The sequence below is a fragment of the Sorex fumeus genome, unplaced genomic scaffold (assembly GCF_029834395.1).
Source record: "Sorex fumeus unplaced genomic scaffold, SorFum_2.1 ptg000051l, whole genome shotgun sequence".
NCBI classification, from domain to species: domain Eukaryota; kingdom Metazoa; phylum Chordata; class Mammalia; order Eulipotyphla; family Soricidae; genus Sorex; species Sorex fumeus.
The window spans coordinates 19,439,695-19,459,508 of NW_026606108.1; the positions used below are offsets into that span (position 1 = coordinate 19,439,695).

Here is a 19,814-nt window from a genome sequence, read left to right on the forward strand (position 1 = left end):
AAAAAAAAAAATTCTTTTTCAAGCTATTGTTAAATAGAAAAAACCAATTACCACAAAACTTTTAATAACTATGCACTAAGTATATGTAGAATTGGACTGAACATCAGACAGAAGTGTTAAATGTTGCTCTCTCCCTTTGTATTCTTCATGCTGCTGGACAGATGGCGGCCCCTTTATTTGAGCATCATTGACAACCCTGTGTTGTTCTCTACATTTCTGACTTTTTCTAGAGTCTTATTAAAATTGTTTTGTTGGTTTGTTTTGGACCACACTGAGCAGTGCTCAGGACTTACTCCTGGTGGTACTTGGGCCTCTTTGTAATACTAGGGATTGAGCGTGTGTTGTCTGCATGTAAGGAAAGCACCTTGCCCACTGTACTATCACTCCGGCCCCTTCTGACTTTGTAGGGAAAATGTTGTTAGTACCTCTTCTGAATCAAGTCTGTTAAAGGAAATCATTATAGATTGTGTTTTTAAAATATTTCACCATGGATGCAAATAAAAATCTTCCTGTCAAATCAGAAATTCTGATAAAATTGATTATGGCTCATGTGAAGTTTGCTGATTTACAATCACTTACATTTACCCTTAAAAAATTGTAGTATTCAGATGGTAAGAAAGAATGTACTTGACATGTTCGATTTAGGCGTTATCAATCAGGGTGGCTCATGATAAAATTATGTAATTTTGGAGAGACAGCTCAGAGAACCAAGTGAATCCTTTGTGTACAGGAGGCAGAGCCCAGGGTGTAATCTCCAGCACTACTTGGTGGTTTGATCCCTGAGTACTGTCAGGAACAGCCTTTGAGCCACACCAGGTTTGGCTTAATGCCACTCCCCCAAGAAAACCATATTAACACAAGAATATAGTTGGTTTGTGAATGTGATTTTTAACTTCAGGGATTGATAAACTTTTTTTTTGATAATGGCTAAATGGTGAATTTTTTTGGTTCCCTCGGTCAGTGTCATTTTTGTTACATATTTTCTTTTCCCCATGCTTCTTTTTTATTTTGGCTTCCAAGCAGTGCTCAGGAGCCACTTTTGGTGATGTGTGATGATTTGCAATGCTATTAGGATTCTGCAAGTCTGGGAGCCACTGTGGCTGCATCCATTTGGACTCAGAGGACTCCAGGGCTACAGGAGGAGCATAGGAGGACTCCTGGTGGTGTTGGGGTCAAATACCAGGCTTCATGCATATAAAGTATGCACTCTAGTCCTCAGTGCTAAGTGCTCAGCCCTTCTTTCTGATTGGTTTAGTTTTTACCATTCTTTAAAATTGTAAAAACCATCTGAGCTCTCAGTCATTGTTTGCCAACTCTGGCTTTAGAATAAAAAATGATTGAAAATACTCTTATCATTCTTTCACACTTTTAATTTTTCACTTCACTTATTAGTAAGTCATATCATCCACAAATAGAAAAAGATAATCTTCAGTTAAAGGAGATCCCTTGGAAGGAACTTCAGATAGAAACATAATTTTTTTTTTTATTAGTGAAACACCATGAGGTACAGTTGTAGATTTACAATTTTTTGTGCTTGGGTTTCGATTATACAATGATCAGATACCCATCCCTCCACCAGTGTCCATTTTCCACCACCATGGATAATATCCCCCCCATCCCCCCATCTCCCCATCCCCCCCTGCCTCTGTGGCAGGGCAATCCCCTGTGTTCTCTCTCTCTCCTTTTGGGTGTTGTGGTCTGCAAAAGAGGCATTGAGTGGCAAACATGTTCAGTCCATAGTCTACTTTCGACATGCATCTCCCCTCCTGGGAGGATCCTCCAAACACCCTTTATTTGGTGCTCCCTTCTCTATCTGAGCTGCCCTTTCCTCTAGAATGCCCAGCTGGCCACTAAGCTATGGAGTAATCCTCCTGATGCTGATCTCAGCTATTCTTGGATATTAATCTCATATTTTATTACTTTATATCCCCCAGATGAATGCAATCTTTCCATGTCAATCCCTCTCTTTCTGACTCATTTCGCTTAGCATGATACTTTCCATGTTGTACCACTTGTATGTATATTTCATGACTTCATTTTTTCTAACAGCTACATAGTACTCCATTGTGTAGATGTACCAAAGAGAAACATAATTTTTACTAAAACCTTTATGAGGCACTTTATGAGAAAAAAATCATCCAACCCTATCAAAAAAATGGGGAAGAGAAGTGGGGGAGGACGAGGGGGAGGGGAGGGGAGGAGAGAGAGCATGTGCCATAGAGACAGACTGGGTAGGGGTTGGGTGGTGGGAGGGAAACTGGGGACATTGGTGGTGGAAATGTACACTGGTGGAGGGATGAGTGTTGGACCATTGTATGACAGAAACGCAATCATGAACAGCCTTGTAACTCTGTCTCACGGTGATTTAGTTAAATTTTTTTTTTTTTTTTTTTTTACAAAAAGAGAAAACTTTTCCTTTATGAGGCCAGTCACATTTTGGGCATTCAGTAGTGTTTCACTCAGTAAAGTTTTTACATTAGATTTTATAGAGCAGTTCACTTTCTATTTATCACAAGTTAATGTTTTTTGTTTATTGTGTCATACCTGGCTGTGCTCAGGGAATACTCTTGGCTCTTTGCTCTTGCTAGTATGTGGTGGCAGGGATCAAAACTGGGTCTTCAGGTGCAAGGCAAGCATCTTACCCACTGTACTATCTTTCCAACCCTGTTTTTTTTTTTATTTTGTATTTATAAGAGACTGAATTCATAGGATTCTAAACCATCAGACAGAAAAGTTGAAAATGAAACATAGTATTTCTTAGCAAGAAGCAAGCAATAGAATACTTGCTCTGTAAACATAGTCCTTTTATACATATAATTGGTTTCTATTGAAAAATAAATATAGCAAGACAGTTATTATACTCCATCAAGTTCATTAAAGTGACAGTTACACCTTTTCCAAAGTAATAATCGGGTATATAAACTGCTAATAGTTTTAAAAAGTCAGAATTTTAAAGATTTAACAAAAATGTCAATTAAAAAATATTATTTTCTACCATTGTCCCCTAGACTGGAGCAATCGGCTATAAATTTCCTCCATTTTATTCTTCTTATTCGGAATTGGAAGCCATCATGTATGCCCTTGGAGTGGGCGCATCGGTCAAGGAGCCCAAGGATTTGAAATTTATTTATGAAGGAAGTTCTGATTTCTCGCCTTTGCCTACGTTTGGAGTTATCATAGCTCAGAAGTCTCTGATGAGTGGAGGATTAGCTGAGATTCCAGGGCTTTCAGTCAACCTTGCAAAGGTATGCACTGTGTAAGACTTTATTTTACATTTCTTTTGTTTCCTGAAAGATGATTGGTAAATGTCACATCTGTGTATGAGTACAGTAGATCTTGATTAATTCAGGATTGAAAGCTTAGTGTAGCACTTGATTTTGTGAAGAAAAACAGAAGAGAATGGAGTGGAAAGGTAAGCAAAAAGGAGGAACCATTGATTATGTACAGTTTTACAGTGCTGGTGTAATGTGATGAATTCTCTCCCTGGTGTTTATTTTCTGTTTGACCAAGGGTGAATAACTTCTCTAAGCTTCAGTGTCATCATCTGTTAAATGGAGAGAATAGTCCTTACTTTGTGAAACTGGTAAAGGAACAGGCTCAGTTATTATCTAGGGAGAAAGTATTTGAGGACAGTCAAATACATGGTAAAAGCCTTTGAGGCACATACCTAATCATTCTCCATCCCCCACACTCGGTGTCAAGGAGCCCAGTAAGTCATAGAGGGAGCATGGGAATAGTGGCAGGAGAAGAGGACCTTTTTCTCTCTGAGCAGGGATTCAGCATGTTCCTGATTTACAGGGGAGGCAGTTGAAGCACTGTGAGCTGAGCTGTGGTAGGGCTGGTTTTGTTCCCTGACAGGCTCCTCTTGTACTGTATGGAGACTTGATTGCATGTCAAACCTGGAGGCAGGGAGAGAGCCCAGTGACAGCTGGTGATTCCTAGAGCTCAGGGCCCCTTTCTGTGACTCTTGAGTATTCGGAGACCCCCCCTGATTTGAGGTTCGATGGGTTCATTGGTGTGCGGAACCCATTAGAACTTTCCAAACTACCAGAGTGCTTGATGGATGGAGGAAGGGAGAGAATAATAATATGCTTGGCAGTTTGAGGTTTCAGTCACTACCCTGTGGCGTTGGCTGCATTTCATTCTTCCGTTTGGGTAATGTAAATGCAGTATGCCCAGACCAGTGCTCCCAAAATGTCCCGCAGAGCTGGGAGGTGTTAGAAATCATCAGCAATATTCAGAGTGGGTATGGTGAGCATTAAGGAGTCTGTGCCCCATTTTCCCAGCCTCAGATGCAGCGAGGTTTCATTTGTGTGCCCAATGTGGTGTTGGGGCTCAGTCTACCCACTATCTTTATTTCCACAGTCCTGTGGGCCCATTGCCATCTGGAGTCTGGGGAAGACTTGGAATTAATCTGTTCTCAAAACAAAGGCATGTCGCAGTTTGGCTGAAGGGTCAGGTTTCATTTTCCCTGCACTTTTGTTTTTAGACATTTATCTGTGTATTCTTGCTTTGAGGTTGGAGCAGTATTGAGGGCAATATACAGTGTACCATCTCTCTGTAGATCACTGTCACTGTCACTGTTCTCCCATTGTTCATCGATTTGCTCGAGCGGACCCAGTAATGTCTCCATTGGAGACTTTTGTTGTTACTGTGTTTAGCATATCGAATACGTCAAGGGTAGCTTGCCAGGCTTTGCCATGTGAGCGAAATACTCTCGGTAGCTTGCCGGGCTCTTCGAGAGGGGCGGAAGAATTGAACTCGGGTCGGCCATGTTGGCTGCATACAAGGCAAACGCCCTACCGCTGTGCTATTGCTCAAGCTCTCTGTAGATAGTATCAGGTATTGTGTGAAGGATATGTTGACATGGATAGTGTTTTTACTGTCAACAGGGTTCAAGGTTTACCTTGATGTTTTAGTTGAGTCATTAGTGTTCGGTTTGTGTGACATGAAGTAACTTGACTAGCAATGGCCCGTTTATTCATTTTTATCCATCCGCTACATATTGGGTACCTGCAGTTTTCCAGGAACAGTAGTAAGCATTGGAAATTCTCTTTTGCCATATAGTCCATGATTATCAGTGAAGGATTACTGAATGCCTAGAAAGACACACAGAGACTAGCTCTCCTCTGCTGAAGGAGAGCTGACTGATAGGCTGAGGGGTGGGTGGTTGCAGATTTCTGTATTACAAAGAAGTAGAAGCAGAATGGATACATAATTTGGGGACCATAATATGAGCAAATGAGTAGTGAAATGCAGTGAAATACCCACTACAAAGGAAGTCTGGAAGAAGGAAAGCGGGCAAAGGAATCTTGCTAGTAAAGTTCTGCTTACCCTAACAGGTTCTTCATGGGGAGCAATATCTGGAGTTACATAAGCCACTTCCCAGATCAGGTGAGTTTTTGAAACACTAATTCTGTAACAGTACTATTATTCCCCCCTCCCCCCCCCCCCCGTTCGTCATGTTAAATGTACTTGGAGTGACCTCCATAGAGCCCCTCAGTGTTACTTATGTGCAGGTCAGTTTTTAGACTAGATAGAAGCTAAGTGATTTTTGTGACTTGAACTGGTTCTTTATTAGTCTTATTTAGCAAATTACTTCAAAATCCTGGAGCGATAGCACAGCTGTAGGGTGTTTGCCTTGTGCGCAACCAGCCCGGCCGAGCTGGGTTTGATCCCCCCACCTCTCTTGGAGAGCCCGGCAAGCTACCGAGAGTTTCTCGTCCGCACGGCAAAGCCTGGCAAGCTACCTGTGGCGTATTTTATATGCCAAACACAGTAACAATAAAGTCTCACAATGGACACATTACTGGGCCCACTCGAGCAAATTGATAAACAACGGGAGGACAGTGCAGTGCTTTCACTTCAAAATCCTAGCAATTTATTAAAGTATATGTTAACAACTGGAAGGATCATTTGTATGTGTATATGTTTGTGTTCTAAACTTAGTGTGTATAAAAAGTTGTGATTCCTGTGGTTCTTTGTGTTTTTCTCAGTAGTGATTTTCATAAAGCAAGCAATGGTGAAAAACATTCCCCCCACCCTTTTTTTTTTTTTTTTGCTATGGGCCTCACCTAGCTGTGCCTAGGGGCTGTTCCTGCTGGTGTTTGGATCGAGAGTATCTAAGCAAGTACTACTGGTGTTTGAACCTGGGGCTTCCATATGCTTCAGCCCTTTGAACTATCTCCCCAACCCCTGGAATTTATTCCCTCTGAGCCCTGGGGGTCCCAGACATTGGGTATATTAGAATGCCTCCAGTGCATCTGTCATATAGAGTATTAAACCTTGCACAGCCTCACACGTGTGCTGGACACTTCTAAACTTCTGAGTCAAGAACCTGCAGTTCCCAGAATTTCGAATTTGAGAAAATAAAACCAAATCTGCTGGAGCAGTCAGTTTGTTTTTCTCAGTAATATCTTATTCAGTAAAATCTCTGTCTCTCTCTCTGTCTCTCTCTCTCTCTCTCTTCTTCTCTCTCCTTTCAGTATAATTTGGCATGCTTGTTTCTCTGTTTGGATGTCACAATATTGTGCAATTATACACTGACTATCTAAGGTGATTTGCATTGTATAATATAGAGGTTAGCAAGTAGCTGGGGACCTACTTTCATTTCTAAAACTTTTGTGCTTTCCTAACAAACTGGTATGATTTTCATTACTGCAGGCTGAATAACTTCCAGTGTGTTCATTCCATTGACATTCCTGGAGATTATTGATATAAAGGACTTTGTTGTTTGTTGCCTTTTTTTGTTGAGTGGGTTTGTGGGCCACGTCTGGCGATGCTTAGGGGCTGAAGATTGGGGAACAGTGTGAGTGCCCACACCGGGCACTGGGAGAGGTCTCATTCTTAAACAGAACTTGGACTGTGGTGGTTCATAGGGACAGTGGACAGCGATGACCCCTGTGTTTGTGACATGCTCTAGGAGATGGATGAAGTGGTAGGTTGGCATAGGAGCACGGAAAGACATCTCTTATCTGGAATGAAAATTGAATAGTTGAGGAAAGCTGCTTGATGAAAATGAAATCTAAATTGAGATCTGAAGAATGAAATAAGAGTTAACCAGGTTTAACAGGAACACGAAAGGCATTTTTAGACAAAGGAAACAGAGTGAAGGCTTGGAAGTGAGAAACAATACTGACTGGGAACGGAAAATAGCTCATGGTTTCATAATGGAAGGTTTCGGGTGGGGTTGGAGGGAACAAGGTAGGAATGGGGAGAACTAAGAATGGTCTTAAAAAACCTTGGAAGTCAGCGGCAAGAGTTGGGGTTTTATTTTACTGGCAAAATAGTCACCAAGGGACTTTAAGCAGTTTAGAAGTGTGCCACCAGATTTGGATTTTACAAATTTCATCAATTGGCTAATTTTTGTGATGCTTATTAGATTATAAATCAGTAAGATAGAGGAAGAGCCAGTTGTAATAATCCAGCATGGTTGATGGAACAGGATATTGTCCATTCGATTAGATGTGTGCGGTAGAAGAACTGAAAAGAGGTGTAGGGAGTAGGCGTTGGTGTTTGGTTGGGTATGGAGCGCTGCTCATCTCCAGAGACCATCACCCGTTTGTTGTGCTTGTGCACCAGGAATTTTGCTTGAGCTGTGTATCAGGAGAACAGAAACAGATTTGGACCCTCTCTCTCAAGGAGTTTATAATCTAGTTGGCAGGGAGGGAAGCCCTAAATGAAAGTTCTGCACAGGTAAATGTGCTCTTGCTGCTGCATTATCAAATATTATAGATGACACATACACATACCATTGAGGCTTAGAGTCGGTTTACAGAAATGTTCTCTGAGAATTGGCAGGAGGAGAAATTGGAAAGAAAGATTTCAGCTTGGTGAGAGGTTAGACAAAGAAGGTAAAAAAAGCAGTTTCCAGACAGAGCCACTGGCTCTGAGGTTAGAATTATGGCTGAGGAGGAGCAAAGGAAGGTTTGTGTGACTGGAAGACCTGGTATGAATAGTGGGGGAAGTCTCACGTTAGGGAGACTAATATTTATCCCAGAACCTTGGGAAGGGTGAGAATAGGTTGTGGTGGAGATCCTGAGAATAGTTATGTTGTCAGATTAGAATTTGAGAAAAAAAATCACCTTTGACATAGTGCAGACCGTGTTTTGAAGTTGTTCAGAGCGGCTGTGTGGGTCTGAAATCTGTTGTAGTTGATCATGTGAAACAATAGTAATTTACATTAAGGTAGTGATAGAGAAGATGGATTGAGAAGGGAACAGTGACAGAAATCTGAATTAGACAGTTGCCATATTCTCAACTTTGCTACAATCTAGAATCCTATTTCTGCCAATCTGTTTCCACTTCTTTATTTGGGCCCTGTTCATCTATCAGCTCCTGAAATGTTCTTACTGCCTGCATTCTTGTTCCTTCCCATTGTTCTTGCTAGAATATCAACCCCAAAATGCATATTTGTTTTTCACTTCCTTATATGTGGAAAAACCCTTGATATATTTCATATATATATGAAAAATATATGAAAAATCCTAGCTCTCCTTGGACTTCAGGATGAAGTCAAAAGCTTTGGAGTATGTATAATCTTGTTTATCCCATCCTCTGTATAGTCACGACTTGCAAAATGCTTTTCTCTATTTAATGAATTGAATTGAAGATTATGTTCAAGTTTCTGTCTTAGAGGCTGGGTGATAGTAAAATTCATACAGGAAACAAAAGCAAGTTTGAGAAAAAAAAGATGATGAAATCACTCCCAACATATGAGAACCCACCCTCACCAGTTGGTATTGGAAGGAGTTGAGTAAGAGAGCTGATTAGAAAGAAACACTGACTGAAACTTGTAGAATAAGGTTTGAGAAAGAGTGGTGTAAATGGTGGTGGTTGTAAGCTTAAATGTTGATTAAAAGATTTTACTTAAAACAAAAACCTAGGGGCCGGAGAGGTAGTATAGTTGGTAGGGTTGTATACAAGGCAGACCATGTACAAAGCTGACCTTGGTTTTATTTCTTGCACTCCATATGGTCTCCTAGGCCCCTTCTAGGAGTGATCCCTAAGTGCAGAGCGGGGGAGCTCTGGACACAGCTGGGTGTGGCCCCCAAATAAAGAAAAAAAAACCCCATCTAATTAATGCCTGATCATCACTCACCACTAGGGGTCACTCCTGAGCACAGAACCAGGAACAGTCCTTACTACTGCTGGGTTGCAGCACCTCACATCCAATTTCTCATTGATGTTATTGATGTTTCAAATTTAGTGGCTGATATTCTCATTGCTCCTAATATTGAATTATTTTTTCAGGTGAATTTAGGAAAATTAGCAAACTATACTTTTTCAGCTTTACTCCAATTATGGTGAAAAAATGGTGTTAAGTCCTGACAGGCTTTAATGTAATTGTTGGTGGTCTTGGAAAAAATTACGATTTTTTATTTTACTTTTTGTTTTAGGAAAATTAAAATGTGAAGCAGTTGTTGCTGATATCCTAGATAAAGGATCCGGTTTAGTAATTCTTATGGATGGTAACTCATTTCCATTTCTTTTTTTTCCACTAATATTAGAATGATAGGCTTTGTGTTTAACAGTGCTTCACCATAGAAATATATTTATAAGTTTCTATCTTCCAGTTTGTGAGAAAACAAGCTACATACTCTAAAAATGTATAAACTCCTAAAAAATATGAGGGGGGAGGTATATTAAGGAGAAGAGTGGGGGATCAGTTTGGGCCATGAGCCACTGAAAGCCAAAGCCAGAACAGAGGGTATATAAGAGCACGGCTTAAGCTTGTTGAAGTGTGTTTGGGGCAGGCAGGAATACCAGAGTCTCATCTGATAAAGTATGCAACACTCACCAGCATTGTCGAGTGTAGCGTTATCCAAATCTTTGGAATTTGAACTTACTTTACACTGAATCATAATTATAAATAGGAATTAGATTTATAATCTTGTTTACTGAAGCATGTTGAATTCTGAACATGGTTCAAACCCCAAAGCTACATTTTATTTAAAGTGGGAAAAAGAATAGATGTTTAATAAATGTTGATGTACTAGTAACTAAGCAAAATGAAAGCAATATATATAAAAACATAAGAGACAATGTATTGTTAATTTTGGGAATGAACAGTGGAAAGTTTGCTGTCTGATATTTGGGATACAGGATTTATCATTTTTGTTCATTTAAAACAAAACAAACACAGATAATCAAGCTGAATTTTCTGTTTAGCTTTGTTTTTACGAATGCAGCATTGCATGTTTGTTTCCCTTTGCCTCCTTCCACCTCATCTTTTCCAGAATTTTTTTGAGTTTTCTTATTTTCTTATTGTTCTATGTACTGGCCAATTTTGGATTCCAAGTTTCCCACATTAGTTTTCCCCTCAAGTGTAAATTAAAACCCAAATTAAACCTTAGCTTTAATTTGTACTTTTTATTTTGATTCACTCAATTTACTTAGCTATAACTTCATAATGCATCATAGTATATAGAGTTTTTAAAGTACAAATTAAATTACATCGTTTCCTGTATAATAATGATATAGGTCTTATTTTAAGTGAAGATTGCTAGGCATCCCTTTTTTTAATAGATTTTTTTTTTGACTATGCAATTCAAGATTCTATTCTTAGTTTTCTAGAGCAAGAGATAGAGATATTAGTCACTCTCTAGGACCCAGTAGAGAAATGGATGTCTGTCTCACATTCACTTATGACTTGTGTATTTGTTAATTTTCTCATTCGTTTAATTATTGTTTTTCTTTGGGGTCACACCCTGTAGTGCTCAGGGACTAGTCCCTAGCTATGTGCCATATAGGGTCCAGTGCATGCAAAGCCAGCACCCTAAACCCCTTTCGATCTCTTATTTTTTGATTTATTAATTTGACAGCTATTTATTTGGTTCATTTATGTAACAAGTACTGTTTTAATTTCTAAGGATATAATGGATCAGCAAAACAGCTATGGTCCTGTTCCTCGGAACCATATACCATTATTTTCTCTTAGACATCCCTGCTTTTCTTGAGTGTTTTCGCAGCATGCTTGGCAGTTTGAGACTGGGAGTGTTTGAAACATTTGCGGTGCAGAGATTTGAAATGTGAAAGACAGTTGGGGTGGTGGTCGTGGATCTACTTAATGTTTTTTATAACGACTTGGTCTCCCCCCTTTCCTTTTTGTTTACTTTTCAGTCTACGCTTATTCTGATAAGGAACTTATTTGCTACAATCAGTTTTCTCTTTTCCTTGTTGGCGCTGGAGGTATTGGTGGAAAACGGACATCGGATAAAGCCAAGGTAGACTGTGACTGAATATTGTGTATTGGAGGAAGTTTATCTGAAGGGCCATGTGTGTCATTGCACAGAGAGCCTCAGGAACCCTCATTTTCTGAGTCAGAATATGCTCCTTGGATTTGATTTCTGTTTTTGTGCTCATGTTTCAACATGTAACTATGTGTGTGTGTGTGTGTGTGTGTGTGTGTGTTTAAACTCTATCTCAGTAAAATACTTGATATTATTAAGGAAATATTCTTTTTCATATACACATAGTAGCACCCAAAGACTCTAGATAAACCTGACACACACAAGTAATTCGTGTGTAAATTAAAACCATTCAACTCATAGTGATTTAAGTGTTTTCCTTATGTGAGTTCTCAAATTCTTAGAAATGTTTTATTTGTATTTTAATTAGATTTAATACACTAATTACATCTAAGTATTTAAATATTTTCATTTGACTTAATAATTACTTGTAATTTATTTGGGGTAGGAAGATTATGCTGTAGTAAATGCAATATTCCTTAGAACCTGTCTCCACTGAAACAGCCCTAACTGGTAAAAGTTAAAAAAGAAATATTTAGCTTCTGGAAATTGTTATGAAGGCTTTTAGACAGTTGAAGAGAGATTTATTCAAGAGGCTGGGAGAGAATCCAAAGGGCTGGAGCACATGCCTTGCATAGTCAGGAGGGTATAGTACCTAGCACCATCTGCCCCCCACACCCACACCCTCACCCACCCCAAGTGTAGTCCTCATGGCCGCTGAGCAGTGACCATATAGCATTTTTCGGGTATCAGTAGCAGTGGTGTCTGGATCATCTGAGTGCTGCTTGGGAGGTACCTATTCCTTAAAAATAGAAATATTTATTCAAGAAAGTCCATGGTCTTTTTAAAAAAATTTTATTTATTTTGTTTATTTTTTAATTTTTATTAGTGAAACACCGTGAGGTACAGTTGTAGACTTACAAATTTTTGTGCTTGGGTTTCAGTTATTCAATGATCAAGTACCCATCCCTCCACAGTGCCCATTTTCTACCACCACGGGTCCCAGTATCCCTCCCACCCCCATCTCCCCCATGCCACCCTGCCTCTGTGGCAGGGCAGTCTCTTTTGTTCTCTCTTTCCTTTTGGGTGTCGTGGTTTGCAAAAGAGGCATTGAGTGGCAAACATGTTTGGTCTATAGACTACTTTCAGCATGCATCTCTCATCCTGGGAGGATCCTCCCAACACCCTTTATTTGGTGCTCCCTTCTCTATCTGAGCTCCCTTTTCCCCTAGCATGTGCTGTTGTCCTCCAAGCCATGGAGCAAACCTCCTGGTACTTATCTTGTCTATTCTTGGATGTTAGTCTCCTATTTTGTTACTTTATGTTCCCCAGATGAATGCAGTCTTTCTATGTCTGTCCCTCTCTTTCTGACTCATTTCGCTTAACATAATACTTTCTATGTAGTACCACTTGCATGTAAATTTCATGGAAAGTCCATGGTCTTGCTAAAAACAGTGAGAATGTGACATTTGGGCTAAAGTTCTTTTTCTTTAACTGATGCAACGTGAGAGGCGGAACACTTGTATTTCCTGCAGTGAGGAATGCAGGGGCCCACTGTCCCTAACCTCCCTGTACATGTGGGATGCACATATGTGTGCATGTCCCCCCCATCTCTCCCCCCCCCCCCCCACATACATATATGTAGGGCCATACTTACCTTCCAGAAAAATGCTGGCCACCAGCTATTTGCTGTGGAAGCCTTACTTCAGGTAAAAGGGACTTTAGAGTTGTGGACGCTTTCCCTGACATGAAAGGAAGAGGAAAGAGGGGCAGGGAGATGTCTCAAAGGGCTGGAGCACATGCTTTGCATGCGGGATCCCCGTTATTGATTCCTGACATTGCTGGTATAGTGCCAGGCTTTAGTGCCTAGAAGGAAAGGAACAAAGAAAGAAAGAAATAGGAGAGAAAGATCCAGACACAGTCAACAGTACAAGACAAGCAATGGAAAGGACCCGAGTAGACTTAATAAAGATTTCAAAGTAACCGCCATAAATATGTTTAAGTAACTAGAGGAAATCACTCTTAAATAGAGGAAATAATGATAATAAGAGAAATAGAGAAAAATTTATAATTGGAAATTATTTAAAGAAAAAGGATATTATAAGCTAAAAATACAACAAAATGAAGAACTTACTAGAACAATTCAGTATATTTGAACCGTATGAATGTATTTTTTGTATGTATGCTGCAAACCCTGGGCCCCACATGTGCGGGGAATAAGAATTGATCATTTGAGGAAAAACTCAATGAATTCCAAGTAGGATATAAATTCCAAGTGATCCACAGCCTTTGTCAAATGCGTTTTAAGTTATATTAAGTTATATTGAATGTGATCAAAACTGTATCAAATTTATTTTTTTAATTTTTTAATTTTTAAAAATTTTATTAGACACCATGAAAAACTATCAAATTTAGATGTGACTTGATTATCTTGTTCTTTATAGTTGTCATCTTTAAAACGAATGTGAAAAGGTCTTTTTTCTCCTTTGTGGCCTAGAACTGTGTTTCCCGGTCTTTTTCTCTTGCCCCCTCCTAACATTTTGCCTTCCTGTGTTCCCTTGACCTGCCTTTTAGGCCCCCAGTCTCATGCCAGGGTCCCCATTTATGTGATTTTTCTTGTAGCCCCTTTGGAAAATATTCTGGCCTGTCTGGAGGTGGTGGAGGGGTGTGGTCTGTAGTTGAGACAGCCTGCTTAGAAAGCGGATCTGGTTATATCATTCTTTCTGTTTAGGCTTATTAGAGGCAAATTCTACATGCAAATGAAGCCAGCCATTTAAACAATTTTCAAATGCCTTTTCCTCTTGTATATAAAATACTTAAAAAACAAAAGGTCTTTCTATTTAGTGGAGCCTGGTTGTGTATGAAATGCCAATGTAGGTGAAAACAGTTAACAATGGCCTTGTTAAAAGGTAAACAATGCTTTTGATTCTAGGATGCTGTAGCCATCCCCAGGAGACCCCCAGATGCCGTGCTCACTGACACCACCTCCCTGAACCAGGTAAAAACTATAACTCTGAAGTGCTTCCAGATCCCTTTCATGTACCCTTCAATAGCATGGAAATGAGTTTTGTGGTCATTTCCTTCCTTCCTTCCTTCCTTCCTTCCTTCCTTCCTTCCTTCCTTCCTTCCTTCCTTCCTTCCTTCTTTCCTCCCTTCCCTCCCTTCCCTCCCTTCCCTCCCTTCCCTCCTCCCCTCCTCCCCTCCTCCCTTCCTTCCCTTCCTTCCCTTCCTTCCCGTCCGATCCTTCCTATCCTTCTGATCCTTCCATGAATCACCATGAGGTATTGTTATAAAGCTTCCATGATTGAGTTTCAGTCATACAATGATCTAATACCCATACCTCCACCAGTGTACATTTTCCACCATCAACGTCCCCAGTATCCCTCCTGCCACCCCCACCCCACTCCTTGCCTCTATGGCAGACTTCTTATTCTCTATTTTTGGGCATTATGGTTTGCAATACAGGTACTGAGAGGCAATCGTGTTTGGTCCGTTACTCAGCTTCCAGCACACATCTCCCATCCCGAGCATCCCTCCAACTATCATTGACGTAGCAATCCCTTCCCTGTCCCAACTACCTTCTCCCCAGCTCATGAGGCTGACTTCTAACCATGGAGCAGTCTTCCTGACCCTTGTCTCTACTGTCTTTGGGTGTTAGTTTCATATTATGTTATAGAATGCACTTTTTAAAAGAGTTTCCATTGCCAGTCTTCACTAGACAGCAAAAGCGAAAAAAGAAAAGACTTTTTATTGGTTACTCAGAAAAGCAGCATGCCTTGTTGGCAGTGGAGTATGGGCTGGCCTGAAGGAGACTTAGTGAAGAATTTCACTTTAAAGGGTAGGATAAAAATAATCAAAAGACACACTTAAATCAGCTTTCCTTTGGGTGGAGGGGGCGGGGAGAAGTAGGGGAGTGCCGAGCTGTGTCACATCACTTGGAGACTGTTCTTGTTTTTGCTAACTTGAGTGAAAAGACAACAGTGATCCTGAAAGAGGCTAAGGAGAGATAAAATGTTCTGTCAGGTGGCAACTTCTGTGAGCATGCAAAGATTTAAGAAACCCAAGGTAATGATAAAGATGAGAAAAGTAGTATCGATTTTCAGAGACCTGAAGATCCTTCTCTGCAGTGACCAGGAGATTAACCAGGTAGACAGAGCTGTAAAGCTCTGAAGTCATCCTCAGAGGAACATTTCATGACCGCTGATGATTAGACAAGTTCACATGTTTTGGGGAAGCTAATTTTGTTATCCTTGATATAAAAATCTACATAAGATTTATAGTCTGCTGGCAAATAGAAATTTAATTTCATGAGCCAGAAGAATTATAAAGTTGGTACCTACTTTTGTTGTGGTAGTTTTTCTATTCAGTTAGATGAACAATACTTTTTTCCATCAGATTCAGTTTTCGCCTTAAATGTTTTTCCCTCATCCCTTACTGGTTCTTATCAGTTTCCTAAGAATGCACCCGTGTTTATGTTTAATTAAAGTTTCACAGAATACTTTCATCAGGGCAGTAAAGAAGAGAAAAGACTTCGGGGTTTTATGGCTCAGAGAACCCAACAATGCTGTTATTATTCTTGGGGTACTGATAAACAGAGTGTATCTGCTGTAGATAAGAAAAGCTGAATAGTTTTCCATGGCTTGAATTTCTGCGCACAGTAAGGAGGGAGATTTGCTTTCTTTGACTCTTTTTGAGATGGATAGAACTTTGTGTTACCTTTAGCAGAGTTTTTTTTGCTGTGATAATGCACACTTTTAAAATTAATTTGTGTGTGTGTAAATGTGTAAATAATGGGTATCTATCCTGTGACTCCAGCTCTTGGCCATTTTGTATCATAGTGAATATTGTGAAAGCTACAGGCAGCTTTTTCCAAAACCTTTTTTTAATAAAACAGCAGAAGTTTCAGGAAACTAGGAGCGATAGCACAGTGGTAGGGCATTTGCCGTGCCGAGCCGGGTTCGATTCCTCCTCCCCCCTCAGAGAGCCTGGCAAGCTACCGAGAGCATCTTGCCCACACGGCAGAGCCTGGCAAGCTACCTGTGTCATATTCAATATGCCAAACACAGTAACAAGTCTCACAATGGAGATGTTACCGGGCCCGCTCGAGCTAATCGATGAACAACGGGAGGACAGTGCTACAGACAGTGCTCTAGGCTATTTTCACCTGCATCCTGTGGTGGAAGAGACAGAAATCAAAGACTGAATGGACAGTTGGATACTCAAGGAACGGCAGTTTGAATAACTAGGGCGCCTACTCCAAGCAATGATTGATTCAATAAAGGCCTTGAATTGTAGATTCTGTGTTGCAGATATTCACTGAGGGCATGCTCACCAGGATTGATAGGATGTAACTGATGAAGGGGATCAAAAGGAACGAGTGTCCGTGGGGCGAGAGATCAGGATGTGTGTGCAAGGAGGAATAGTGGGAGGTTTCAGTTTGGACAATAGGAGCAGGTGATTGTGGATGGGCACTGCAGTTTGTGGTAAGTTAGCCACGTTCAAGTGAGAGCCACTGGTGTTGGGTGTCGGTGCCTCTATGCCAGCATTTTATTTATTTATTTTTTTATTGAATCACTGTGGGAAAAGTTACAGAGCTTTCGGGTTTAGGTCTCAGTCATGTAGATACCAAACACATTTCCCTTTACCAATACTCATTTTTAACCCCGAACCCCAATAGACCCCCACCTCCCACCCCTCCCAATTCTTGTGAGGCAGATGAGTTCTAGTTAATACTCTATCTACTTTGACTAGATAGATTATTTCGATAGAAGATGCACAATTATTGTTTAGAGTTTACGACCCACCCCCCCCCCCCCATCAGACATGCTGAAACAGCGTTGTGAAATGATTTGCTTTCTACAACGTGGTTTAAGAATAAAATGATGTCGCGCGGCCGCTATTGCGGCCGCGTGGTTTTGAATTTCTGCTATTTTACTTATTGACCCTGGAAGAATTTCTATTAAAAGTTAGCTAGTTAAGAGATTGGTTTCTGTGCCCTGGAGTCGTGGCCGTGCCGGAGAGCCGCTTGTGGGGGGCAGCTGGCGACCTCGGTGGGGCGTGGGGGACGGCCCACAAAGCCCCCCTTCCCATGAGGTCCCCGCCGCTCCCCCGAGCCCGGCTCAAGCCTGCTTTCCACAAGGCTCCCGTGCGGCCGCCATCTTTCTTTCCAGAGAGGAGCGGGCGGGCCGGTCAACGCCCTTCCCCCTCCGGGCAGGCTTGGTGGCGCGGATCAACACAAGTCCATTTGCTTTTCTGCTCCAAGCGGCTGGTTCTCTGTGCAAAGTCCTTGTGCCTCCGGGGCTGTGGCCGTGCCGGAGAGCCGCTTGTGGGGGGCAGCTGGCGACCTCGGTGGGGCGTGGGGGACGGCCCACAAAGCCCCCCTTCCCATGAGGTCCCCGCCACTCCCCCGAGCCCGGCTCAAGCCTGCTTTCCACAAGGCTCCCGTGCGTATGCCAGCATTTTAAAAAGGAGTCGGAATTGGGGAGGAAATGTGTCACTCACTCTAGCAGACACTTTGCTCTGAGAATTGAGATGGAAGTAATTTTTCCAGGAAGAAAATTGGTGGCCATATTTTTTAATCTCAAGTATACTTGACTCTTTTTCATAATCAGTAAGCAGAGGATTCATTTCTAGCAACCTAGAAATATCAAAGAATAAACAGACATTAGATGTCAGGTTCTGCGTTTGGGGAGAGCAAAAACAAGTTACCTGTGGTTTCCTCCAATACATAGCTTATACTGCCTACTCTAACAGGGTCATAGCTTATCACGTTATTAAAGAAACTCTTGGCATTTAGTTAGACTGTAGATTATAATGTACATTTTCATTAAAGTGCCATGTGTATCTTATATGTTCTGCCCTAGTTCTGTGGGTTGCCTGAGTGGCCCTCCTGCAGCAGCTGTGACTTGCCCTTTCTGTCATCTCCTATGAGGACTGAACATGCTGATCCAGGATCCAGCTGCTGTCCCAACCCTGGGGCCTTCATGCCTCTCCTCTGAATGGGACTCTTTTTGTCTTGGGGTATCCCGTCTCCCAGTGCCTTTCCACAGAGGTGTCTCAGGCGGACCTCTCTCTAGGTTCCTGCAACTGTTTGCTGTGCATCTCCAGTTACACAGCTTTATGGAACTCTTGTCTTCGAGGCGCTTTGACCTGGTACACAGGAAAGTCCTATACTTGTGACAGTCTCATTGCTCCTACCTCAGCTTATCACTCCACAGCACTTCTGTTTTTATTGGTGTCTTTTGCTTCCTACTTGTTTCCTGTATGATATAGAGCCCATTTTATTTTCTTGTTCCCTTTTCCTTTATTGCTCCCATTTTGAGGGAGACATTAAATACATTCTGGAGGATATTTAACATTTATATATTCTTTCTCTTCTGTTTTTATTCTTGTATTTGCAATTAAATACGTTGCTGGAGCACTGGGGTAAATCGCCTACCCCACTGGTTTCTTGCAGACAGCCTTAGATGGATGAGGAAAGGGCAGAATAGTTTAATAGCATTTGGGAGATTAGCATATACAGGGCCAAGTAGTTCTTTCCTGAGCTTCACCATCCTCTAATTTCTTTTTTGTTTATGGGTCATTTATATTCTTTGTCTTTTTTTTTTTTTTTTTAAATTTCAGATTCCAGGTCCTTGCTTTATATCTGCAGATGTTAATTTCTGTGGCAGTGGCAGTTTTCCTCTATCCAGCCCTAACTCCAGTGCCCATTCTCTTCTTTGGCATTCTCCTTTTCCCCCCACACTCAATGGCAGGTGTTACAAAAGCGTTTGATTTATGGTTTTTCTTTTGGGTTAGAACGCTATTTTTTCATCAGAGCCTCAGTTAGGTACAATTAAATGCAGACTCGTATATGCAAGTAAGTTTGTATGCACGTTACTTTTTTTTTTTTTTTTTTTTTTTTTGCTTTTTGGGTCACACCCGGCGATGCTCAGGGGTTACTCCTGGCTCATGCACTCAGGAATTACTCCTGGCGGTGCTCGGGGGACCATATGGGATGCTGGGAATCGAACCTGGATCGGCCATGTTGGCTGCGTGTAAGGCAAACGCCCTACCCGCTCTGCTATCGCTCCAGCCCCGCACGTTACATTTTTTCTGTGTTTTATGTAAAGGATTCCAAGAAAGCACTGAGCGCTAGTTATTCTTTTTGACTCTCTCCACAGGCTGCCTTGTACCGCCTCAGCGGAGACTGGAATCCCTTACATATTGATCCTATGTTTGCTGGTGTAGCAGGTGAGTGGCTAATAGTCTATACCAACGAAAATTATTAGCTCTGTTACCTAAATAACATACTTTAAAGACATTGCTACATATCATGGCAGTTTGAATTTGCACTTATGGAAGTCACAAGGGAAGCGGGGAATGTGGTATCCAGAAAATGATGTACTTGAAGAAGTTCAGTGTATGGTGGAAAGTCCTGCTAGTGCAAAGCCAAGGATTGAGCAGTGGAGGGGGTATTGGTTAGTGTGGGATCAGGGTGTTGGAGGAGAGGGCAAGAAACGGAAGGGTTAGAGAAGGAGCCATCTCCACATGGAGACTGAAATCACCAAGAATGACTTTGTTTTA

At 41.3% G+C, this 19,814-nt stretch overlaps 1 protein-coding gene across 1 annotated transcript in view; it reads left to right on the top strand.

Annotated features, from left to right (window-relative positions):
- HSD17B4 (hydroxysteroid 17-beta dehydrogenase 4) overlaps window positions 1–19,814 on the top strand; it is a 65,565-nt gene that overhangs the window by 30,125 nt on the left and 15,626 nt on the right. Inside the window, exons 13-18 of the mRNA XM_056124288.1 lie at window positions 3,009–3,245; window positions 5,343–5,394; window positions 9,399–9,470; window positions 11,122–11,225; window positions 14,182–14,247; window positions 19,412–19,481. Of these exons, the coding sequence (XP_055980263.1) occupies window positions 3,009–3,245; window positions 5,343–5,394; window positions 9,399–9,470; window positions 11,122–11,225; window positions 14,182–14,247; window positions 19,412–19,481 (601 nt within the window). The remainder of the gene's footprint in view (window positions 1–3,008; window positions 3,246–5,342; window positions 5,395–9,398; window positions 9,471–11,121; window positions 11,226–14,181; window positions 14,248–19,411; window positions 19,482–19,814) is intronic.